The 25608-nt window shown below is 39.5% G+C and overlaps 2 protein-coding genes and 1 long non-coding RNA gene across 7 annotated transcripts in view; 1 reads left to right on the forward strand and 2 right to left on the reverse strand.

Moving 5' to 3' along the window:
* Positions 1–226: 226 nt before the first annotated feature.
* UROS (uroporphyrinogen III synthase) lies at positions 227–14163 on the forward strand. Its single transcript, XM_037399817.1, has 9 exons — positions 227–422; positions 1244–1327; positions 2304–2400; positions 4148–4222; positions 5472–5546; positions 10024–10107; positions 10596–10681; positions 12624–12722; positions 13346–14163. Exons 1-9 carry the CDS (start codon positions 360–362, stop codon positions 13490–13492), a joined length of 810 nt encoding a protein of 269 aa, XP_037255714.1. The 5' UTR covers positions 227–359; the 3' UTR covers positions 13493–14163.
* On the reverse strand, positions 6176–13345 carry LOC119153374. The gene is made up of 2 exons (XR_005106124.1): positions 13277–13345; positions 6176–6906 (listed from the first exon to the last, which is right to left on the reverse strand). It is a non-coding gene; the product is annotated as an uncharacterized LOC119153374 (long non-coding RNA).
* A 2703-nt stretch (positions 14164–16866) lies between the features above and the next one.
* The window catches only part of EDRF1 (erythroid differentiation regulatory factor 1), a 28487-nt gene continuing 19745 nt past the window's right edge, over positions 16867–25608 (reverse strand). For 3 of the 5 annotated variants that reach the window (XM_037399809.1, XM_037399811.1, XM_037399813.1), the window contains 8 exons: positions 25219–25437; positions 23822–24045; positions 23247–23405; positions 22811–22963; positions 21973–22126; positions 21569–21684; positions 20657–20820; positions 16867–17711 (listed from right to left, as the gene is read on the reverse strand). In XM_037399809.1, coding sequence (XP_037255706.1) covers positions 17540–17711; positions 20657–20820; positions 21569–21684; positions 21973–22126; positions 22811–22963; positions 23247–23405; positions 23822–24045; positions 25219–25437 — 1361 coding nt within the window. In that variant the 3' untranslated portion in view covers positions 16867–17539. The remainder of the gene's footprint in view (positions 17712–20656; positions 20821–21568; positions 21685–21972; positions 22127–22810; positions 22964–23246; positions 23406–23821; positions 24046–25218; positions 25438–25608) is intronic. The other 2 variants (XM_037399812.1, XM_037399810.1) reach the window with 1 other exon arrangement.

The raw sequence follows: 25608 nt of genomic DNA on the forward strand, positions 1-25608 counted from the left end.
ACAGAGTAAGTTTTTATAGGTAGGGCCTTGTTACATGGCTGAATGTGACTGCGTTGTAGGGGTTGTTACTTGTTTTACAAAATATTCTCCTTTAAAATGTATTCTCCTTGATGACTCTCATTGTAGTTTCTCCCTTAAGCAGTATTATCTGAAGACAGCATGTCATTTGTTGGTCTTATCAGGGTGGATATTCTTGCCCAGAGAATGTACATTAACTGCTTACTCATGGTATAGAGAGCAGTGCAGCTGTTAGCAACCCAGTTTCTTTGAAGCTATTAAAGTCACTGTTCAGTAGAAAGTACTCTAGATCTAATTTAGATAATTTCCATTGTTGTATTTCAGAGTTCTTTTGGTAAACAATGAAGGTTCTGTTGCTGAAGGATCCCAAAGACAAAGATTCAGGACCAGATCCCTATATTGAAGTGAGTAAACTTTAAAAAAACAAACAATTGTGTCACTTCGCTATTAAATAATAGAGCCACGCGTTCAGCAAGATAGGTGAATTAAACTGTTTCAAGTGAAAAATGTGCTTAATCAAAATGAGAAATGTGTGTCTGAAATTATATTTTCTAAGAAAAATAAGCAAAATTAGGAGTGTGTGTTTGAAATTACGCTGAGAAAAAAGCATGCTAGAAAATTTGCTCATACTAAAAAAATATTTTACTAACGGAGCATTTTTATTGAATTCACTGTTAAAGCTCTCAGTAAAGTACTGATATTAAAGCAATTTCATTTTAATTAATCAATATTGATTATGTTCATATGGATAAAATTAAGTTTACAAAAAATGTTAGTAGCCTTACTGGGAATGCAGTGTGAAAAAGTGGTTACCTGTTGCTGTGGTCTTTCTGCTGTTGCCTTTAGTCATGTGAGTAAGTCTTACTCATAAGAGCAAGTCTATTGACTTTAAAGAATTACAGAGATGTACAGGAGTATTTGCAGGACTAGGTGATTGTTTGTCACTTCGGGACTTCAGAGTTAGTGCTGGTATAAGCTGTAACCGTTCAGTGGCTACGTAGGAGGCCTCATTTCCACAGCTGTTTGTTTAGTATTATGTTGTAATGCTAAATAACTAACAAAACCAAAGTAGATTCACTAGCAAAAGCAAATAAGATGCCTTTGTATTTTGCTTTAGTATAAAAAAAAAAATATTTGTACTGACTCAGTCTGTTCTTTGAAAAACTACTGTTTGAGGTCTATTTCAAGAGCTCTAACCCCCCCCCCCCCTTTTTTTTTTTTTAAGGAGTTAGGATTATACAACTTTGAAACGACTTTGATTCCAGTTTTGTCATTTGAATTCATATCTCTTGAAAGCTTATTTGAAAAGGTAAGTTGTAAATGATTTCAGTTGTCTTATTTTTAACAGTATTTAGGCCATGGTTGCCAAGATGCCATGCCTTACCTTGATTTAATAATGCCCTTTATGGTACCTCTTTTTGTGTTTCCACAGAGCTGTATACAATTATTGTATTGTACATCAAGTACCTTGCCCATACTTGTTAAGTAATTAAGTTGGTCAGATAGAACTCACATTTAGTCGGTGGACCATAGGTAGTCACAGGTACTGAGGCATTTTGTCACAACAAAAAGTTGTTTTGTCACAACAAAAAGTTAGAAGACTGTAGTGACAACTAACGGTTACCTGAGGTTCACCCTTACGTTCTGCTGAAATTCTGTACTGCATCTCCTAGTTATGTGGAATAAAATTGCGTAATCGGTGTTCTCTTTCTACTCTTTCTTTCTATGTATGTATTTAATTTTAAAATCCTGAAAAGGTTTTCTGCCTTTATTGACAGTCTCCAACAGCACTGAACTTTGTTAGGTGTTCGAATGTGTCATGATCTGCATTTACAAGTGATCCAAGAACACTTTTCCTTTTTTTATACTGATCTTTAAGAGCCCCTTAGTAATTTTAACTGCTGTTTGAGGGGCAGGGGGCAAGCAGCTGTCTTAGTAGTACCCTCTGTTACTACTTGGAATAACAGTTCATTTCTCTTCTGTGAATTGTAAGAACCTCGTATTTCATTTGCCCATCCATCCAGCTCATTTCAGTGACAGGAATCCTTGTCCATTCCTACAGATTCTCAGAATGAATACAATCTGTGCAAATTTTGTTCTGCATTTAAGCTTTGTTATAAATTTCTCTTACAAATACTCTGGCTACTGATAGTAATGAAATATTTGCCCCGTTCAGTTTCAGACATTTATTGAAGCTGTTCTGTTCTTCACAAGTTTATAAAGAATTTATCAACTTATTTTTATTTTTTTTTAATTTACTCCTTAAATTTACTTTTTATAAGTAGCTTTCTCATCCAGAATGTTATGGAGGCCTAGTTTTTACCAGTCCAAGAGCTTTAGAAGCCATCAAGATGTGTTTAAAAAAGAATAGTAAAAATGAAGGTAAGTACATATTTATATTGCCTACTCTTTCTGGTTTAGTACTCTGTGAAGTTTGTGATTTTATTTTGCCCAGCAGTAGGCGTTCGGAATATACCCTTTTAAAAAAGCTGCATCGCATAATTCTTTGGGCATCATAAAGGCCTCATGCTAAACAGAGTTTTTAAGGGTTGGGTTTTCCGCACTTACACTGTTATTGTAAAATAAAGGAAAGAGCTTTTGGTGCAAATTACTAATTACTGTGAGCTTTTGCAGTTGTGCTTATCTCTTGCATAGGGAGAATTTTGCTGCAGTGCCAAGTTTTGCTTACCAACTACTTTCCTTCTTGAAAGAGAGGAGCGTGTTACAGAAACAGGCCACTGCTAACTTCTGAGCCTGTATAATTCATATGAAGTCTTACAGAAGAGATTCCTGTGTTTTGAATATAAAATTTCTCAAGTGAATGAAGTATTAGCTAAAAAGTGGTGAAAAAATGGTGATACATAAAAGCTGACAGATTAGTTGTAAGAATCCTGCAAAGTGCTAAATAGAATTTACCATACCAACGATCTATCAGATCCTTGTAAACACTTCTAAAATCTTACTCTAAGTGATAACTTCTGGCTTTGAGTTTCTGATTACACTTAAATTGTTTTATGACTTCATCTGCGCCGTATTTGGGCTGTAGTCATACTAATCAATGTACAGCGAGTAAGCTTACGCTCTTGAGTAAGCAGTGAATACACTGAGACTGTTAGCTTATTTTAGCATTTTCAACAACAGAGGACTATATTTTAGGATTCTTGGTCAAGGGTAATCTCTTATCTAGTCCTAATCTTCATTAGGACTTTTGGCAGCTACTGAAATATGTATTTTAATCAATAAAAAGTGTCTTTAGTTCCTATCAAAGGTAATAAATTCTTATCTTTTTCCTTCTTTAGAGTAGTTTCCTCTGGGTTGTTTTTTTTTTTAACTGTTGTCATTTCTATTTCTAATTTTTTCCCTCAAGAATACTAGAAAGGAACTCAACGTCCTATGCTATGTTTTAAGACAAGACAGTAAAAGACACAGTGTATCTGGTTGTGACCCATTAGGGTATCAGGCATAGGCGTCAGGTAGCCGGAAGGAAGAAATGTAACCTATAACCTACTTACTGCCTGAAGGAGGAAAACCATTTCCTAGTAACTTTATTTTGGTCTCAGGTATATTTCATTCCTGAGCTGATAACTTATTTTTGGTTCATGTTTGAAATATAATGAGTTTCTATATTTCTCTTGTATAGGGAAGTGTTGCTTTATAGAATACTGTAGTGCATGGATATAATTTTTTCCCCTTTTATTTGTTGTCATAGAATGTTATATTTGTTTTCTGCCTAAGCCTTCAATTTTAAACCATGTTTGTATGTCTGAATCTCCCTTTGTACTATACGCCTTTTTTCCTATGAGTTTTGCCAAGTCCTTAATGCCAAAATATAAATGAACATTGCAAGTTGCATGTGATCTGGCATAGGGCATATGTGCATTAAAAATGCTACTTAGCAAAAGCTGTTTACTCCAATTAAGCTTTTAAAAACAAGTTGTAGACTGCTGTTTACACAATGAAAAAAATACTGGAGAAATTAATTTTGTACATCCAGATTTACTGAAATGTGTAGCGCAGTGTTAGTTATTATTATTTTGCTCTATTTGTAGATTAAACAGAAGTTTAAAAACGCTCATTTAGCATTCATATATTGTTGCCACATGCTTAAATTTAATGAAATGTTTTTCAGCCTGGTCAAAATCTCTTAAACTAAGGTGGAATACCAAACCTGCGTATGTGGTAGGAAGAGCTACAGCTTCCTTAGGTAAGCTTGGGTTTAGAAAAAGAAGTCTTAGATAAGTCGGTCTTGTAAGTAAAGTTTTTGGAGTATTATCTGTTATTCAAGGGTGCTCAGAAAAAAGAAATAGGTAAGTTCTATAAATGGATAATTTTGTAGACAAGTAATTGTATACACATTAGAACGATACATGCTTACTTTAGCAGAGGATCCAGATTCTGGTTTTCCACTACTTTTATTGTAATGTGATCATAACTAGTTTAAAAACTGATCAGAAAAGAAGAAACCTTTATTCTTAATTTGCATGTGGGTTTTTTTTTATTCACTTTGAAATGAAAAAGGATGAAAGGATTTATAGCATGATGGTCTGAGATTGTACGAAGTTTGATGCACTGGCCCATCTTTCCCTCAGCGTTCCTTTGAGGTATTTACCAAAACGAAGTCAGCAGTACGCTCCACATTGACTTCAGTGCGCCAGCTGTTTGATTTGTCTTGACAGTGGTTTTAATCTGGTGTAATACATATTTTTGGTGCGTAACAAAAATGCAATGTAGATTGTAGTTTGTGAAAGCCTTTCTTATTGTAAAGTTGCATTGCAGCTTTAGCTTCCACTGAACTACCCAGGAAATATTACGAAAAGACTTAGCATCTGAGAATTTTCAAAGTCTCGAAGTTTTTCTGCTCCTAGTCCAAAAATAATTTGGATAATTACTGATGTATTTTTTCAGGCAGACTGGTAACAACAACACTGGATCACCAACTGGTGACACCTAACAACCGTCTTGAATGAGTCAAGTCCCAAACTAGTTAACTTCTCAGGGTTTGTCTTATCCCTGCTTACTTGCTTAAAGAAGCGCAAGGTTATACTCTCAGATTTTCCAGTAGGATTCCAGCCTTCACTAGAAAAAGCAGCGATCCGCTCCTTGGGAAGCTGGCTGCAAGCAGTCCATGCCAGGAGCTGCCGCCCGTTCAGCATAGTCAGACAGGGCTTTCTGTTTCACCGCTTCGGGTACAAGAGTTTAAAAATTCTCCGAAACAGCTTAGCTATCCCCAGAATTCTTAATTTGTAATTCTTTCAGGTATGTCTTTCTAGAGCCAAAATCAGATTTTCAAAGCATGTTATTACTTCAAGTGCTCCATTTTTTTTTGCTTTTCAAAGAATTATTTGCGTGCTTGGTTCAAGTCGTGTCTCCCTTTTCATCTCATGTTTCTGTGACAGTAAATACGATTTGTTCTCATCAGTCTGAACGCTTTTCTTTGCTGCTTTTGGTTATAGTGGAAGAAATTGGCCTTACTCCACAAGGAGAAAAGTCTGGAAACGCTGAAAAATTAGCTGAATATATTTGCTCAAGTAAGTATCTAAAAATCTTCTACTTAAATTAAGCTAATGTACTTTCCATTGTTTCAGCATTTCCTATAAATAAAATTGAGTGCGTAGTGAAGCGGAGCAATCCGTACTGCATGTATCTCCTATATGTAGAACCTGTGAATTCAGCTTCTGGGGATGTGGGTGATACCTCTAAAAGACGATAAAAGATATTGTGAAATACCTATACAAAATATTCATTTACATGAAATCTTAGGCTCTCTCATTGATTAATAATGCTGTATGAGCCAGGAGACAGAGTATTTTTTTTACTAAAAGATCAGGGCTGTAATAGTTAGAAATTGCTGCTTAATCGTAAGATTTAAATGCCGGTGACTGTAGATGTGCTGGTTCTCTGTGAACTTCAGGTGGCCTCAGCCCACTTGGTGCTGGGGATTGTTCACTGCCGTAGCTCAAAGTAGATACGGGGAACTCTTCTCCTCAGGATTAGCATGTGGCTTCAGAGGAATCTGTTTTGTCAGCACGGAAGGAGGGTGGTTTTGAAGAAGGTGCAGGAAGCGTTAGTTCAAATGATTTTCTGTTTTGTGTCACCATTTTTTTATGGTTAAAGCTGTAACGCTGGTCTGTTTGCAGCTTCTAAATGTTATATCAGTTGTTGGGTAATTTTAAAAGTCTACTCCCTCTTTTTTTTTTTTTTTTTTTTTTTACTGTAATTTGTTAAAATTTCCAATAGTAATACGAAACATTTTTAGGCTTAGGGGGTGATTAATTTTTTGTGTGGGTGGGTCAGTACAGGCTGTGAAAAAGGAGGCTGTGTTTTTGTGCAGACCAGCTTGTAGAACTCGGGTGAAAATGTCATAAAGCAGGAGCTGCCAGTGCTGTGCGTTTGACCTCAGAGCTGCTGATGCACGTGGTGGTGCTCCAGGGATCCACCACTGAGGTACGTGCTGCCTTCAAGGTGTCTGTCTGAGCATCTGCTGGGACGAACAGCTGCCAAAATAAGCCAGCAGAATTAGTCCCCCAGCACTCTGAAACTCGCTGCTAAAATAATCTTTGTACTAGGTGATAATCACACCGAAGGTTCAGTATCTCAGCAGGAACCTTTTAGTTGGCACATCCTCCTCTGTGCTTTTATACAGCCTGGGGCACATCCCGGCTCACGTGAGAAAGCAGGGAAGTCTCTGGGAAATTAGAGGATGGCTTTCAGTCTGATACAAGGGTATGTCCCCTGCGGAAGGATTTGCTGCCCCAAATTTAGAAAGGGAAACAGAAACCTTCATCTAGAGGCTCACGCAGGGTCCACTAGCTGAACAGAGAACGAGCCACGCTTTGAAAATCCACGTTATTCAGTCAGTCACAGTCACCAGTCCGCCTCCGGCTAACCCTGGTCAGGGAAACAAAGGACAATCAGTGCAGTTATTCTAGATGTTGGATGAATTATTCTATCTGCTGGTTTAAAAGCCCTACTGCTGACCCACTTTATGAACTTGCTAAATAAGGTGCTAAGCGCTGCAGTAGTGGAAATGATGTCAAGAGCCCTGACACGTTATTTTTGGCTGTTAGTTATGAAAGAGTGCGTTGATTAGCAAAGCCTGCGTAGTAGCAGAGATCTAAGGTAAAAGTAAAATGCGATTGGAGCTGGCAAGTGTTTTTTAGGGTCAGTGCTATTTAATTAATTGGCAAATAAAGTATTTTAATTATGTGGAATATTTCATGATAAAAATGATAGTCGCCAACAAAAGATTAAATGATAAATTCTGAAAATTAATAATGAAATTTTCAACGTCAAAATTCTGTAAGTGAGGAATAACCCGTGTCTAGTCTTCAACAGATACTTTAAAACAGAGGTGTTTTTTAGCTGTTTTTTTAGTGCTAGGAATTCTACCTCTGGTAATGAATTAATGTTTGCCAGTTTACAGATGGAGGCTTTTTTCTTGAGAAGGAAGGTGAGAAAAATACGTGTCTCTTCTGTTGTATGAATGTGAAAAAAAAATAGGATCAGGTCTAAAGGAAGCAATGCGTGTGGTACCACGAGTGGAAAAAGTCCTTGTTGGAGAGCTTGTGACTGGCACAGTTACTGCATCGTAGTATCTCGGTTATTTTGTCGGTCCAGATGAGGGTCATCCTGGCTCTTCCTCCTCCTTTGGGAGCCGCTTGGTTCAGACCCTGTTACTTCTGACCGTGTTTGATCCCGTGGCTGTTTGCCGGCTTTGCCTCCCACCGCTGCAGCCCCAGGAGCCAGGCAGGGAACAGCACTTTCTGGTGAGAGCAGGGAAGTTCAATCCAGAGCCAGCAGCAGCTTCTGGCAGCCACCACAGGGAAAGAGAGATCCGTGGCTTTTACAGCCTTCTACGTAGAGGGTGCTGAGATCCAGAACGCCAGCAGGCTATTTAAATTAACACGGTGCTGCAGCACTTCCATTACCCGTGCAGAAACGCCTGCCTTTGAATACCCTTCAGTTTTGATAACCAAAGGGTGAATTTCAATCACTGGGGACTGCTTGTTGTTAAATATATAACCATGCTCAGTGAGTTATTGGATTGTGCATATTTATATGTTCTCAGCTCATCAAGTGGTTTATAACAGCCTCTGAAGTACGAATTAAATTACGTCGTGCTCCCTATTATGTATATATTTATTTTTCTTTATGCATAAAATTATAAGTAAATGAAAAAAATACCTCTAAATTTTCATATCAATAGAATTTATTGTCAGAGTAAAAATAAAATTGGAGGTAATTATATTTCTTTTGTTATTCACCTGTTGTGCTTTGGTACCCACTTCAACTTATGACTGGGAAAATAAAAGAATTTACTCCTTTGCTAGCTAGCTTTACTCTCTTTTCAAGGCAAATATTTTTCTAGTTTGATTACAGTGTAACATTCGTGTTGGCTACAGAAGTAGGAGATTAGTGTTTCTTTACAGGTATGACATTGACATTTCAATTAACTGACATGAGTTGTAGGAGGATTAATGCTGAGATACTTGGTTTTATTATATTAAAATCTGTTTTACTTCTGTCCCAAGTTCATTCTTCCTTCCTGTAATTTGTTACAAGCATATCTGTAGTTTCTAATAAAATTTCAGCGTGCAGTTAGGGCAGTCAAAGGTATCTGTGTTGACTCCTAATGAGGGTCTTTCCATTTCATTTTTACTATGCTGTCCTTCCTTTTTTTCCTGGGGGGCATCTCTGATGCTCACTGCTACAAACCAAGAGTCTATTCCAGCACTTAGGAAAAAGCATTTATTTTTCTAGTAGTCATCTCTTAAACATATGTATTAACATACTTGAATTAGTAATAAAAAGATGTGTTGGGGAACTCTCATTTATTTTGAAAGATGAATGCAAAGTTGCGTGCAGCTGTGTAGAATTCCATCTTGAAATTTTCTGTTATTTATAGAAAAGGCAAACTGTACAAAAAAAGTCTACGGTTAAATTCCTGTCTAAAAGTTGAATTCTTCCTTGATTAAAATGCTGTTTATTGTCTGCCTAGTGTCAATATTCACTTTTATGAGATAAAATCTAGTGAAAAACCTTCCAAAACTATTAGTTTAAGCCCTAAGCCCAGCGATTTATTGCGAGTCTCACACAGAGAGTGCTCGCTCTTTCTTCCGAGCCAGCTGTTTGCATTCACCGTGTCCTGATCACGGTCAGTGTTCTTCGGTGTGTGGGCATGTGCATAGTGCACGGGGACAGGGTGGCCTCAGGAGTGCAGGAGGTGTAACCAAAGAGATGGTAACATGAGTAAAATCCCCTGGTGGTATTTTTAAATTTTGCTCCTCTGGTAACGTATTACAAACATACAAAACCTGTGGAAACTGCACCCCAGGTGTATCACAAGAGGTAAGTTATCAGCAGCCATGTATCGGGAAGGTCCTTCCAGAATTACCAAGGGGCTTTCACACCTCAGCAGTGTAAGAGTAACTAAAGTTTCAAAGGAGAAGAGCAAGCGAGGATACCTACTTCCATCCTAGCAGTGGAAGTAGAATAATTTTTCTTTGGGCAAGTAAAAAAAAAAGAATTTCAGATAGGCAGATAGACTGAAACTTTTCAGCCCTCTTCTTTGTCTGCCTGATCATTCGTCGCTATAGAGAGAGCTGTCGTGTATTGAGCAGGACTAAGATTTTCGGTATTAAATTGAGGGAGATCGTGTTTCTGAGGAGGAAGAGGAGGAGATAACTTGCACGGTACTTGTTTTGCTTTGTAGACTGGCAGGGGGAATAGAAATGCAGTTTGTCTTTTGTGAGATCTTTTTAGCCAATGTGTTCATATTATAGTTATGGAATATTTTTTAATGTACATGCAAAGTGTAGCCTCTGTCCTCTGAACTGCGGATGCAGTTGCCCTGCAGATGTTTTCAGTTATCTTAGAGCTGTGTCTGTGATGAAGCACGCAGCATTTACTGCTGTGTTCAACATTCGATCCTTTTAAAATATATTCAATGTATTGTTTCCTCTTTATTACACATGCAAGTTAATTAAAGTTCTTGTTTGTTTACAGGAGAGAAACCTAATTCCTCAGCTCTTCTTTTTCCTTGTGGAGCCCTGAAAAGAGAAGTACTTCCTACAGTACTTAAAGAAAAAGGTTGAACTTCCCCTGGAGCCTCATTTTAATTAGTCGGTTATGAGAAAAGTTTCATCTAAAGCTTGCGAACCACATTTTAATAAGTAAAAATTGAATTTGCCATTATGTCGGCTAGAAGTTAGAGGATGGGATTAAAACCTGTGAGGCTGGATTGCTGCCCGTAGCTCTGGGACTGCGCTGTGGCCTGACAGGGGCAGGGTTATTCGCCTTGTTGTCCCCTGGTGTTCCCAGCTGTGAGATGGAAGGTGTCACAGAAACACTGCGAGGCTTGCGAGCTGCGAGGCGTGCTCCGAGCTCCTCTGGTTACGCGTGCTTTGGTATACCTTGCAACTCTAGAAATACCTGCAAGCGCCTCACAGAATTTTTTATCTATCTTTTAAAGCCTAAAATGGTACACTTAACTGCAATTAGTATGTTGAGAGTCTTTTATTGAAATGATAGAAATTAATGAAACCTCGTTTAATTATGAATGTATATCATGATCCCAGGTATACCTCTGGAAAGCCTTACCGTTTATCAAACAACGCAACACACTGATCTGCAAGAATCTTTGAGCAGTTACTTCTCGCAACAGGTACTGGATGCTGATGTAGGCTGAGAATTTTGGGGGTATACAATAATACCTAGCAGCGTACTCCTTTTTTTCAGCTGTCTGGAAAGGATACTTGTGGTGATACAAGAATATCCTCCATAGGCTTCTCGTTTCCCTGTTGGTTATCAACAAAGTCCGATAGCAGAAGGTTCAGACAGAGAGTGAGTCCCTTAGCTACTTGTTATGGGAATTACAAATGAGCCTGGAAGTGCCTCCCTTTGAAGAAAACAAATCCTTCCACATTTTGTCTAACTTTCAAAACAGATGTGTTTCAGAATTACCGGGAAATAACTGCTTAATTACATATTCAGTTTATTCCTTTCAGCTGGACACAACTACTTTTTCAGTAGTAGTGTCAGAAATTACATTTAGCGAGGATATTTAGTGAACAGCTTTATTATTATTTTTTATTACTGTAACTGAAATCTCACTGGACATCTTTGCTGTATATTACAAATCAGAATCCAGCAGTAATCTGCCCTACGTAGTTTCAGCGTTCTTTCTCCAATTATGCGATCTGTGAATGCATTAATGATCTCACTGGAAGTGTTAGAGCAGTGACTTGCTGTTGACATGTGTTGTTGAGATCTATTTGCTAATTATTGTTTTTCTCTTTTTAAAACCATCTAGTAAATGTCATTAAGCAAGGATCAGTGCATAGTAAAAGATCTGAATGTACTAATAATTGCTTTTATTTTTTCAAGATTGGCTTTCTGAATTTTCCATTTGTAGGCACCCACATCATACGTAGGATTAATTTTCTGCAAAACGCAGGCTTTCCTTATTACACAGACTTGGCCTCCTTGAGCACATTGCACCTCCTTTTAAAGTCTGCGCATTAACATCTTGTTAAATTACATATTGATTTTGAAGTTCTTTTTCAAGAGGCCCTAAAAGGTTATGGCACGGGCAGTCGATGATACACGGCAGTATCCCCGTGCTCCTCGGTGGGTACTGCAGTTCTGATCCCCACGGTATGTAGTTTACAGCCGTTACAAAAGTCAGTCAATGGTACATACGCATTTTGTAACTTTCTGAAACCTTTTGATGGCACTCCTCACTTGCTGCAATTAGATGTTGGTTTAAGCGTAAAGCTGTGAAAATGTGTTTCTCATGCGCTTTTTAGTTGTCCTTAACTGGTGCTGCTGTGGTTATGTATTTAGTGTGTGGAGAGCTGACATAAAATGACAAGTGTTGAGCAATTTGTGAGGACAGTGAAGAGCACTGTGTGAAACTCTCATTCTGGCCTCCACGAGCTAAGGCTGGCTACCAAGTCACGTGCTATAAACTAACAACAGATGTACTCTAAGTGGAACTAGTGTATCTTTCTTGTCAGACAATCACGATAAAGTGAGCATGTGCTTTAGGTCTGCAGCTCAGGAGCTTGGGACCTTCACTCCAGACAGAATTGTGCAGTTTTATTTGGCTCCAGAAGATTGCTGCTGCTCTCTTATGGCAGGTTTATTCTGAGAGTCTGCGGTTTTAAGGCATCGCCTCACCTTTGCCAGAGCATCTCAGGGCAGGCAGAACTTGGGGTAAACCTCAGGAGCTGGGCAACAGGGTGCCTGTGCAGAACTGACAGAAATGGGGATGGAGCAGAGAAAGAACTTGCCAAGTTTTCTTGCAGAGCAGGAAAATGAGAACAGCTCCAGAACCCTGGCAGTGCATTTATCACCAAGCGCTTGTGTGACAACGCATTTGGTTGAAGTCACACCTGAATTTCAGCACTCTGTGGTACGTGGGGGCTGGGCAGGCTCTCTGCACCACAGGAAACCCTTTCCGTTGGCATACCTGCTGTGTCTCATCAATAAAAACACTCCACGTCCATATAGAGACAGTTGAAGGGTTTTATGTGAAAGTGTACCCATACACTGCTGAGTAATTTGTGAGTAATCTATGCCAACCTGTGGTTACTTTTACACAGGGAATTCCAGCATGTATCGTGTTCTTCAGTCCATCTGGTGTCAAGTTTTGCCTCCAGCACATTCAGAAGCTTTCAGGGGATTTTATCAGCCATATCAAGGTATACTCTCTTTAAAAGTGGTGAAATACAATAGGGAGTAGGTTTGGTGTGGGCAAATGAGAAAAGGGAAAGCTGTTAAACCCATTACAGACCTTCATTTTCTCTTCTGTTTGTGCTTCTTTCTCTGAAAAAAAACACATTATAGCAAATGCACAGAGAGTAAACACAAATGTGATTATATAGCTGAGAGCCATTTATTTAAAAAAAGTAATTGTTTTCACCTAGAATTATTTCCCCAGTTTAACTTACCCAGTCTCCACTGGGTATAGGCTTTCTTTTCTTTTAGTAATGTGAAGGTGTAAACAGTTCTTGCTTGAATCAGGCTGAGGCATATTAAAATTCCTCTCACTTTTCCTGTTTCACGGGACTAAGAGCTGTCAATGTTTCTAATAGCAAGATAAATAATAACCTTTCCTAAGTGACTTCTAAGTAGCTCAATTCGTAGGCGGTTTTTAATACTGAGACTCTTCAACCTGAAATGGTTAGTACAGTTTAGTAAGCTCAGCCATACAAGTTGGTAACACCGGCAATGTCAGCAAAGGAGGGGTACGTACCCGAGTAACTAGTGAGAGCTGGTGCTGCACCTGACTGCGCTGTTGTAACTGTAAATAACGTCATTTCAGTTTGCTGCTATCGGTCCAACGACAGCTGAAGCCATGGAAGCAGCAGGAATCCCTGTGAGCTGCACTGCAGAGAGTCCGACTCCACAGGACCTCGCCGCTGGGATCCAAAAAGCACTTCACAGACAGAAACGCTGTGTGCCTGAATAAGAGCACGGCAGGCATTTGAAAGGGAATATGGTGCTGTAGGTTTTTCCATCTTGCAGACCCGTTGTCCTGCAAGAAAGTATTTTTTTCAGGGATATGCAACACTGTCCTGGTCAGGGCCTGGTGTGAGAAGCTTGCATCTAACTATCTCAGAAATCTAGATTTTTTTCCAGTGTCCCTTAAAGCATGTAGCTCTTCCCCTTTCCTCATGTTTGCAGTGTAAATATTTCATGTGGGCGCTCCCTGAAGAGGGGTTGTGAGAGGCTAATCCGCGTCAGCGTGTATCAAAAGAAGTTCAGTGTATCACTTCAGGTAATACTAGCACACAAGGCAAGGTTTTCATTTCTCTGTACAATCAGTTTTCCAAACCCATCTTTCTCCCGTTTCTTTCCAAACCCAGAAGAAGCAGTCTTACAATGAAGTATTTTCTGTTGTAAAGCTTACTTGTTCATTGTTCTGCTTTTCAAATATTTATAGTAAAATAATGATTGTAGACTCTCAATGGAATAGGACAGGTCTTGCAGGGAAGTTGCACGGTGTGGAGCCAACAGCAGGGCAGCTGCTGCCACTCCATATCCTTACAGTATAGGGTCTTAAAAATTAGGTTTTGGTTTCTAGTGCTGTAAAGAAGGAGGATTTATTAACAGAGAAATAAACTGGATTGTCATAGTTAATCATGGTGTTAAGAGTTGTCTGTTTTGGATGTGGTTTATGCTTTAATTGTTTATCTGTGAAAGGGGGAAAAAGTAATCCTATTTAGCACTAATGCTACCTTCAGCTAATACTAAGGAATTTGTAGAAGATTTAAATCATAATACACTCAATTATAATCCTCATGAAAGTCATTCACGTTGTTAGGATAGCACTGAGGTTCATAGAATAACAGAGAAATCCTCATTTGCTGCAAATGTCTATTAGCTTAATTCCGAGTATACGGCCTGCGTTTCCAATTAGGTGAGATGCTCCATACCTAGAATGAGAGTCAATCTGAACCCAATTATGTTAATAATAACTGAAGTAATTTCAGATTGTGTATGTGGATTCATCAGTCAGACTGGGCACAATATGACAACCATTTTGCTTTATAAAGCAGTTCAATTTCTTGCAATGACATAGGATCTCAGAAGTACGCTAATTGCTGGAAGGCAATGTTGAACAGTGGAATGCTTCACCCTTACAGAACCTCGTGTAGGATACTGGAATGGCTGTGGTAACTGGATGCAGCTGCAGGACCCGAAAACATGCCCTAGGGAAGAAGGAAGAGGATGAGTATGCAGCAGTTGCTGACTTTGCCCCTTCTGTAAGATGACTGAAGCTCAGAGTCTGCTGGGCACCACCCCTGTAACACAGCGTGCAGGGCTGCTCATCGCTTCACTCAAAAATAAATCCACGGCAGAGCCAGGAAGGGGAAGCCTGTTCCAGCCCCCTGCAGTGCTGCCCGCAGCTCTGCTCTCTGACAGAGGGCAGCTGTGATGAAGCCTGTGTGCCCCCTCCCGCGAGTGCCCCCTCCCGCGAGTGCCCGCCCAAGAACAGGAGCCAGGATCAGGCAGAGAATGGGAACTGGAAACAGAAGCCAGCTGTGGGCTTCTGCTCCCTTACACTAGCAAAATTATTTGCCATCTAGTGTAAGTTGCACCTGTTGTTGCCTCGCTGATGAGCGGACACCACCGGTGACCACCACCGCCACGTACACTTTGCCGACGTTGCCTTTACCCAGTCACCACTGCCAGGCTGGGGCCGAGGAATTCGCCCTTGTGCCAGACCCACGCCGCACGCCCTGCGCTGGGCCCTTGGGTCTTTAACCCGCTGCCAACCGCCTCGAGCGCGCTGCGGGAGCCTGTCCCCGCGCACAGGCGCTGCCTGCAGGAGAGGCCACGCTCCCAGCTGCTGCCTCGGTGGCACCGAGTCTGCCCCGGTCATTAAGCAGCAGGGGACCTTACCCAACCGCTGTGGCGTTCATAAACCAGAGCAGGCTTAAGACTTTTATTAGGATGTCATTTGGCAGGTTACAGACCTGATCTATTTTTATGTGAGGCTGAAGTACCGTAAAATATTACTTGCATTTTGTTACAAGGAATCAAGAAGAGGTTCCATAACCCGCTCCCCCCCCCCAAAAAAAAAAATAAATCATGGTAACAGCCTGTTACCGGTTCTCCAGGCTTACTCTGAGGCTCTTCTCATCGGCTGGCTGACCATCACACACCTGCAGAAGCACACGCTATGCTCACAGCTGCTTCCCAAAGCAGCAGGACTGGGGCAGGTGTAAGTGCTCTTTGACCCGTGCAGCAAGATAGCCTGCGAAATTGGGTTTGATCAATGGCTTTCAGCTAGAATTTCCCCTTACACCAGGAACCTGCCAGCAGCCATCAGATCAGCAGACTTCTCCAACCCTGAGTAGCTCTGTGATACAGTCACTGATCTCAGCAGTCCTGCTTAGTCACCCCTCAGCTCCTCTGCTCTGAAGAGCTTTTTGTCGTGAACTTATTTCTTCCACTCCTCGCTGCTGCCAGGCTTCTCGCTGATAACAGCTTCAGACACAGGGCTTTTAGCAGTCTTACCTCAGACACCCGCTGTTCAATTTTCTGCAGCTCCGACCTCACCAGAAGTGAGGCGGGTGCAAGGGGTGCTGCCCCGAGCCAGCCCCCAGCTGGAAGGCAGGAAAAGACACAGAAATCCTTCTTTTTCAGATCAATCATTCCAAATCAGAATCGACAGAACAGATACATACGACGCCTGTCATCTTTCATCCTTCCAAAAGGTGCTTTTGCTTCTTTCAGGTTATTTGTGCTCTATGTTGCACCAGAAAGATCAGGTTTCTTCTGAAGAGAGACCTAAGGCTGCACTTGTAAAACTGTCTTTAAATTGTCAGGATGGAAATTTCTACAAACTGGGGTTTTCTGGGTGAAAACATGTCCCATACAAAAAAAAAAATATATATATATATGTCACTGTCTGTCACCATGACAGTAAGAATCACCTCCTCAAAATAAGCAACTTATATAGTTAATTAACCACTTGTGTCTTTAGTATAGATTAAAAAAAATATATGTGCATGCATAGACACATGAAAACTATTACTACCTTGGAATAAACAGTGTGTTTTATACTATTATTATCCTATAATGAACCACACTTTTTATAAAAAAAAAACCATTAAGACATAGTTGCATTTTGAAAACTTTATCTTTAAATAACACATCTTTCCAAAAAAACCAGAGTCCTCACATACTGAGGTAAGACTACACTCATCTGTTAGGTGTGATTTTACAGATTTTTTTTCCCAGCGCCTGCTGCCTTTCCAATTGTTTTAGTTCTGTCGAGCAGTTTGCTTCTCTGATGAGGGTTGTAACAGTCATAACAAGAAAAACAAGGCAGACTGATTCATTAGTTTATATTTAATAAATAACTTCTTATTTAAAAATACGCTCTCATTTATTCACAGTTTCAAGTCTGAAAAAGATAATACTCTTCTTGATTAATTCAAACACAGCTAAAACCATTCACTTTCTGGGGTAAATGAAGTCCCAGTAATGGCTAACATTTGCAAGAGTCTTGCATCAAAGCGAGAAAGGCACACATTTCAGTGCAGGACAGCAATGGTGGTAGAAGTGGCATGTCCACATATTCAACAGAAATGTCCCTTGTACAACTCTGGGTCACGTTACCGGTTGAAGTGTTTCAGTGAAGCCTTGCTCAAAGTGCGTTTCCGTTAAATACCAAACTAGAGCAACTGTGAGATTACATTTTTATGCAAAACATGTGTATCACTGCAAAGCCCATTATCTGTAGGAGATAAACTGAAGTTCTCCAACATGAAAAATTGTTGTTTCTATCCCGAACCCAAAATTGGCTTTTCAAAGAAAGAAACTCTAGTAACTGAACCAGTACAGAGTCCTCAGGATAAAAAGGAATTCCTGTTCTTTCCCAGATGTACAACGTTAATGAAGTAGGTGATATTATCACCTTCAACAAATACAAATGACATGGGAAAAGCTACTGCTGATCCCATGTGTAGCAAGGCACTGTTTCTGCTGGTTTGCACCATTTCAGTCACTGAACTCCTCCGTTACTACCTTCAGCATTTTGAGCCAGCTGTTCCAGTAAATTTACGATTACCTCTATTCGTTCTAGCAGGGTCATACTTTTGTTAGCAGTTGCACGCAACAGCAGGGAGTAAACTTGCTTGTTTGTTTTAAGAACAACTTCTTCTTCATTAATGCCCCTAAAAAAGAAAACAGATAGCACAACCTATTAGCTTTAACCACAATATTTTATTCCGCAAATTATCAAAACCTATTATTAAATGACAACAGTGATGACTATCCCTGTGAAACTACATGGCTGGTGTTTTGCTGTGAGTCTCTTCTTGCCTTAGTTCCTGTCTCCTGCCATTTCACAGCACTGCAGTCAGAGCCCCTGCTTATACTGCAGGAGGGATAAGCTGTGCTGATTTTTATTCAGCTCCAGTCTGGCCATTTTATTAAGTCATAATCCAAAATCGCATCATAAACCCTCCAAAATCCAGGTCTAGATGCCAAAACTCTGTACTTTTGATAAGTTAGTGTCTAACCTGATCGTGCCAAATGCAGACACCTGAACAGTCAGAGGACACTGTCTGTTTGCTCCTGTGCCATTGCCTGCTATTAGCTCTCCCCTCTAAACCGCTGTGGACATAATTTTCCTATTCCACGTCTGACACCCACGACCTGGCCTCATTCTCTCAAGTTCCATACACCTAAGCTATTTCCCCTACGATAAGGGACTTTTCCGTGCTCGACACCTCTACACAAAAGAGCCTTTCCTCTTCTTGCCAGCCCGCAGTCTAAGCTCCCACCAACTTTCCCCATTCAACAAAGACTGTAAATCACTTATAGCACACATCCTGGTCTTCTGCTTCAGCACCATCACCCCCCTGTCTTTGCCACCCTGCTCTGCTACATTTAATGTCCAAGACTAATAAGTGACCCAAACTAGAAAAATGAAAAATAAAAATGCTGCCATTGATACGACAAATAAAGCACATATGTGTACAAGCAGCAGTGAGTTTAATTGTAAATGCTTTGGGCATTACCATGAAAAAGTGAAGCAAATCAAATTCATAAAAACTTGGCAGAAGCCGGACAGGTTTATTTATTAAACAGAACAGGTAGTCAATAAAAAGCCACTGAAACGCGAAGTATTTCCAGGATAAGTTAAAAGAATTCCCAGAATAATTACTTTCAATTACTTCTTCCCTCCAATTTACATAGCCAAGTTCAGTTACACTTGTGCATTTAAATTTTAGAGGGTAACACTCTGATTTCATCCAGTTTTATAGCTAGTCTGCAGGTTTTGCTGTCAAACATTAATTTCACCTCGTTCTCCTGTTCTCTGCCAAACTGCATCTGAGACCCTGAAACAGATTTTGGGGGCTCCAATTTCCTCCCTTTTCAACCCATTCTTAAAACAGAAGGCAGACGTTACCTTCCTGTCCAAAGCAGAACTGAGGAAATGTACACAAGGCACTCAAAAGGTTTAACAAAAGGTAGTTTTAAGCTTAGCCTTGATCCATTTTAAAAAGTTTCACATGTTCCAACAGTGCCACTTCACAGCATCCAAACTGTAACTCGTTCCCTATGTGGGATCTTCAGTACAAAACTCCACTCAAGACAACGATGAAAAAGTAAACGGGGGGAGCCCCCGAACAAAAACAGAGGCTTTTTGTTTTACAACACTTACCCACATTATGAGACAACAGAACTAAAACAATTTGCTCTGTTACTTGGGCCATCTACTTGGTTACATACAAGTTATACTGCAGTCCTCTGAATGTCACACATTCAGATTGCCACCTTGTGGCAGCTCTTCTTTAAAAAAAGTGAAAGCACCGAACACTGCGCCTAAACCAGCGCCAGGGAAGCACGCGGGATTTTTCCTGTCTCACGGTTTTCTATTCACAGCCTCCTCCGATCAGCAGACAACAGACTGTGCAGAGTGAATGCATTTCACAGTTTACTTCTAGCAAAATAGCACTCGCATCAGCAGTGCTTCAATCTGAAAAACTATTAAGACAACTTCCAACAATAAAAGAATTCTCTAGAACCGCATACTAGAACTAATGCCACGTTTTCATAAGCTAACTTCATATAACATTAGAAACAGCAACAGTATATTGCTGTAGCTTCTGCAAACACATTCGCTGCTGAGGGAATAAGTTATTGTCTGGATCCCAAGGGCAGCACCACACACACCCAAATCAGACCAAGAGAAGTGGTGTAAGGAATTACGCTGCCACACCAAATCCCAACAACACTTCAAGGTCAACACAAAAAGGAGAAGCCACGTTTGTTCTGAATCCCAGCAGCAAGACAGAAGATTCTTTTTTCACTGCACAATGCCATTAGGCATTAGAAAATTCTTTAATGCCAGTGAGTATCTTCCCAATACAGCCCCCCTCTATTAACAGCATTGCTGATGTGCCCACATTTATTCTGAAGTATTCTGCTTGCTAAACGATGCTGTAGCCAATACATTTTATTGTCAAGGTAGATGAGATCATCAGCATGCAGTGGTTTCTCCCCCAGTAGCTTTCAAGTGCTCTGTCACAGACAAACCAGTGTCAGTTAAGATAAAGGACACCACATACATGTAGCTCATTCCCCGAGCAAACAGTTTGATTACAAATAAAAGACAACTAGAATTATGCCAGCAAAATTATGGCAGTAAAAGTTAAACTGCTTTGTGTGTGAATTTATACCTATGAGACGTAGGATTTATACCCTCTAAAGGGTAAGTCAGGTATCACAGAGCATGATGAAGCATCAGTGATTCATAACTGCACCAGGCACTTCAGGAGACTATTACAAACCATTGTTTTCCCATTTGAATACAGCCATTCAAGTCTGATTTTTTAACTCACTCAGCCCTGGACTGCTATCAGAAAGAGGAGAGAAAAAAGCTGCCTAGACACGCTCAGTAAAGGTGTTTCTTGGTCATTCCATCAATTACTTGCAAAACCACATAAAACATTCAAAATTTAGATGGTTAAGGCATATCTCAGCTCCTTCTCCACGCAGAAGAGTGTGGTATTTATTCTTTTATGGAGGTGACTGTTACATGGTTAAGATACATACTCCGTATGAATTTATGGATGACAACCACACCTACACACATCAAAGTTCAACTTACCCAATTTTTTTTTTGGTTGCAGTTAACAATTTAATGGACTGGAGGAGAAGGAATGACATTCTGGACTCAAAAATACCAAGCAGTTTCAATACTTCTTCTTTGTTAAGGCCAGCAGAGGAATCATTAGGTGACACATTCTCAGCAGTACTTTTATTCTCGCTCATCTACAGAAAAAGAAAGAAAACCCACACCATTTCACTGAACTCCACCGTTTAAACACAGTTCAATCAAGTCAGACAACTGCACTTGCAGGTTAGCTTACTCTTTACAGAAGTGGTACCGACACCCCAACTGCTATGACACCCTCTTTATGAGGCTTCAGTAGTTAGCTCAGATCTACGCTGCACACAAGTTACACCGACTGCTTATGTTGTCCATTGGAGTATTCAGTTATAAAAATATCAGGAAATTATGGACCTGACTGCTCAATCTGTTGCTCAAATTGCTAGCAAGGGATGAACACCGGGTCAGCATATATTGCAAGTAATTATCGAGGCATCACGAACCTATTAACACTAGCTACAGATAACCTTCCACATTTTAATAGTTCAATATACTTTATAGAGAGAATTCCCGTTTATATACATTAAGTTCTTTAAGACTACTTCTAACAGATAATAAGGGATCTTTTAAGGGATAACAGAGTTGCACAGAACCCCATTCACTCACTCAAGCAATACACATGTTTTAATCCATCTCCAAATTATGTTCTAGAGCAATTTTTTTTTTTTAATCTGCTTCCACTTAAAGGCTAGACAAGAATTGCAATAGGCTCAAAGCCTGCCCACGCTATTTAAGCAACTAGCTCTACTGAAAAGCGACCAAGCAGTATCTTAATTGCCAAATAACGGTTTTACAGGAATGCAAGAGAGACAAGGGAGCAAAGAATCACACCACTTGACTTCTGTTTACCTGTTCACTTTCTGCCACAAGCTCCTTTCTGATGAGCTGGAATGCACCTTTGGTTTTTGCCATTATATCTAGGGCCCCAAACAAAGTCTTTAATTTCCCAGCACTGCTGTTCTGACCTAAAAAAATAAAAAATAAAATTAAAAAAAAAAAAGGTAAACATGACACAAATGGGTTGTTACAGATTGCACTTTCTTCCATCCCAATTAAACAGTTCCCACAACAAAAGTGTGTACTGTTCTAGTTAACAGAAAACTAGTAAGAAAAAAAAAAATCTCTTCTCTCTTGAAAACTCTATTCCAAGGAGCAGATTAGTCCTGCTCTCATATACACAGTTATCTAAAAATGAAATTTAAGAGCTAATGGTTGTTTGAAAAGCTGTTGTAGTAAGACAAAGCCAGACTTACTCGCCATCTGGAATTCTGCAAATGCCACCCTTTCCAGCTGCACACGAAGGAACTCACAGGGTGCATCCTTCAAGAGTTGGAAAAGTCGTACTGCTTTACTGTAATGAAGATCAGCAAGTACACGGTGTTGCTTCCTCAAGTGTTCATCACCAACCTGCACTCAAATTAGGGTACATAATAAATCCCAGACAGTTTGTATGTTCGTGAGATAACCGTTAGGAAAAAAACCACCTGTGTAGGTTGGTACACAAGGTGTCCACAATCATTCCTCACCTCACTGCATCACGGTTTATATGAATGGCTGCACGGTTCTAGAACACATCACCAGCACGCCATCTTTGAAGTTATTGTAATTTCATAGCTAATGCTAACAAATTCACACCAAGTAGAACTAAGTCAGCCATAAAGAATACTACTTTGGGGTTAAAAAATAAATAAAAAAAATCAGTGCAGATTTGCATGTTGCTTTCTAAGACTTTAATAAATTCTGTGCTAAAGTTCTAGCAGAATGCTGGTTGCTTGCATATCAGAAGAGTGGCCTGGACACAAAACCAAACCAAAGAAAATATTTATCATCAATGGCTTCTGTTATGAGAGCATGGAACTACTTAGAATAGACAGAACCATAAAGGTCAATACATTCTGTGAAGGAAAGACTACACTTAAAAATAACATTATATTTCACAATGATTTGCAAATCAAGCATCTCAAATTTCTTTGGTTAAATCATGTAAATAAATATATCCCAACTACAGGTAGAAGAATACATATCAACCTCCATGCACACGGACATGTTACGTGTGGAAGCTATGCAGAAAAATTAAACAGTTTTTACTAATACCTGGTTTCTCAGGCAACTGTGGTACATTGAAGCAAGCCTGTGGTGGATGGTTGCAGCCCGATACTGGCAGAGAGGCTGTCGTGCAGACACCGTATCAACATCGCAGTATTTCAGGGATTTCATCATGGCTTCACTAACTTCCTTCTCTATCTATGAAACAAACCAATAAGATGTAGTGTGGCTACTCTGAAACTAGAACACAACTATGTGCAAGTGTAAGAGTTAAATCTGTTTGTGACACACACTTTTCATTAAGCAAAACTTTAAAAAAAGGCAAGTCACTAAATGTTTTCTGTTTTCCAAGAAATACTTCACGAAAGTTTTTGAATCCAATAAACATTTGGAAGTTATTCCAGTATCAATTTTTTTCACTGTTCAGTTTTCCAGGAAGAAAGTAATTTTTTCAGATGTTGCCACAAACGCTCTGTATTACCTGTTCCTGAGCCTTCCTAGATAACGGAGCATAATCCTGCTGTAGAGTTGCCATAGTGAAATATGTAGTAGACAGCTCCCAGTTCACAGAATCCCACACAGCTGGATGCACGTCTCTCTTACCTAGTGATCTTAATGCCTTCAGGTAGTAATCAATAGCCTGCAGATGACAAAATAATACACATACTTATTACTGCCTGTATTTACAGCAGCTAGTAATTAGTTTCCTTACACTCATTCTCAAGGAAGCATTCCAAAACACCTATCTGAGCGTTCTTCATTTTCTTTACAACCATTTTGGTCCTAACTTGAATCCGGAACAGGCATTTCCGTCTCCCTTGTGCACGGTACTACAGTCCGTTAAACACCAGGATCTGAACGGCGCTATTTCAGGGCAATGGAATTAAACCAACAATACTGAAGCCTACAGAACACCGATTAAGGCAATACAAAAGCAGAAGAGGTATCTCAAATTATTACATCAAGGCTTACAGATATTTACAAAGATATTTGCACATATTCTACAGTAAAAGACAAATTAGGGTATGGGACATTCTAAAAATAGTATGATGTTACCTTATTATAGTAAAGGGCCTCTTCTGGGGAAAACTCTCGTTTGAAGTCACCTTCAGTTGCACAGTGGGCTTGAGCACAGATTCGCATCAGCCTTCCTGTGTTGCACAGCAGAAGAGCAGCATTGGTTGCATCATCAATTGACTCAAAATTCTGAATTCCTTCTTCAAAGCAAGAGAAGCTTTTCTTCCAGAGTTGCTGTTCTGTCGTCGATACGTTTTTACTCACTAGGGTTAAGACACAAGGCTTACAGTCTCACCCAAGTTCTTTAAAGATACTGAACAAACATTTCCACTATGTTCTTTTTCTCATAGATGACCTTTTAGAATTTAAGGGTAGTAAATGATTCTGAAAACCCAGTTCTGGGAAACTACTCTTAAGAAAAAACTCAAACATAAGAAAACTAATGCCCAAAGTGCACTATTACACTTAAAGAACTGTGGTAACACGACATAAAACCCAGGGGAAATAAGCAGGATAAAACAGCTAATTTTTTTTTTCTGTAGTAATATTCAGGGTATTGCAGTTGCTTTATAAACTTACAAGTATGAAAAAAGTATGTATGAAGTGTAGTGAAATACGAAACAAGTAAAAAGTGTCTTTTACAGACAAGTGAAATCCAGTATTTCAGCTACTTCAGCTAAATGGCAGTTCTACTAAAACACAGAGATGATGAAAAATTACAAAATTGAAGTCCAACACAAAATCTTTCAAATACTAACTGGACAAAGGTCTCAGAAAACAGCTAGTATTTGGGAGACTGGAGCTGTTTAAACTGAACCACCAGCTTCTAATTTGTTCTAGTTTATTTAACTCTTATTTGTAGACACTATTGGCTTTGCTTTCAAAACCAAAAATCTACCAAATACTTTACTGTGCAAAGCAGCTTAGGTAACCTCTATTTCCTCAAAAAAACCCCACCAAAAATAAACCGGAAGAAAACTTTCCAAGGATTTACTTGTCAGCCAAAGAATTCTTTTGGCTTTACCGAAACTATTCTTATGTTTAAATTAATCTTACAGTTGTTAATGCCATGCTGGGTTTAACTGAATATCAAGAAAGCAACATGCCCTCCCTTTTATAACAAAGTTGGTTGAAAGTTGCTGTCCTGTTTTTTGAAGGTGTTCTACCCACTGTAAAGGAACTTCTCCAAAGCTATAGATCTCATCATTCAGTTTAGACTTAATTTACAAGTCACAGTAATCTACTGTAGAAAAATATTTACAATGGACATTAAAGTTTTTTTTGTAATTGATATTGTGTACTTCCTACAGAGTTCTTTAAATGTTTTCTTTATAATTAGAAATAGACAAGACTTCCAGCACAACCAGTGAACATGATTGTTTTTGCAGTTCCATGAAATAGTAAGAAGGGGGGGGGGAGGGGGGAAGAGTACTTGCCCACTCTCTCAGTCTGCACTGCAGCAGCCTGGTTCATGTAAAACACTCCAATCTCGTTCCTGATATTGCCCATCCTCTTTAGTACCTGTATATGCTGCTCTGGATTTTGGTTTTTTAAATTGCTGAAAAGTAAAATTTCATAAGCTGCTTCATAACATTTACAGCTGACGGAAAGTTGGCATTCCAAGTCCGTAGACAAGTCCGTAGCCCAGGCAAATGCTACAAAACAAACCAAAAAGCCTGCATGTCAAATAGTATTTCCAAATAAACTTAAACCTGTGATAGTCTAGAAGAAAATTCCCTAAAAGATAACCAAATATAAGACCCATGTCAGAATGATCCCACAGTTTCTACAGGTAAGTAAAATTTACCCATTACTTAAACAGTTAG

Source organism: Falco rusticolus, chromosome 9 (genome assembly GCF_015220075.1).
Source record: "Falco rusticolus isolate bFalRus1 chromosome 9, bFalRus1.pri, whole genome shotgun sequence".
Lineage (NCBI taxonomy): Eukaryota > Metazoa > Chordata > Aves > Falconiformes > Falconidae > Falco > Falco rusticolus.

Bases quoted from the DNA above. Each gene is read 5' to 3' on its own strand.
- UROS (XM_037399817.1), top strand. From the start codon at position 360: ATGAAGGTTCTGTTGCTGAAGGATCCCAAAGACAAAGATTCAGGACCA. The intron at 10,682-12,623 runs GTACTGGATGCT...ACTTTTACACAG, and splicing joins GCAGTTACTTCTCGCAACAG to GGAATTCCAGCATGTATCGT. The intron at 12,723-13,345 runs GTATACTCTCTT...ACGTCATTTCAG, and splicing joins ATTTTATCAGCCATATCAAG to TTTGCTGCTATCGGTCCAAC.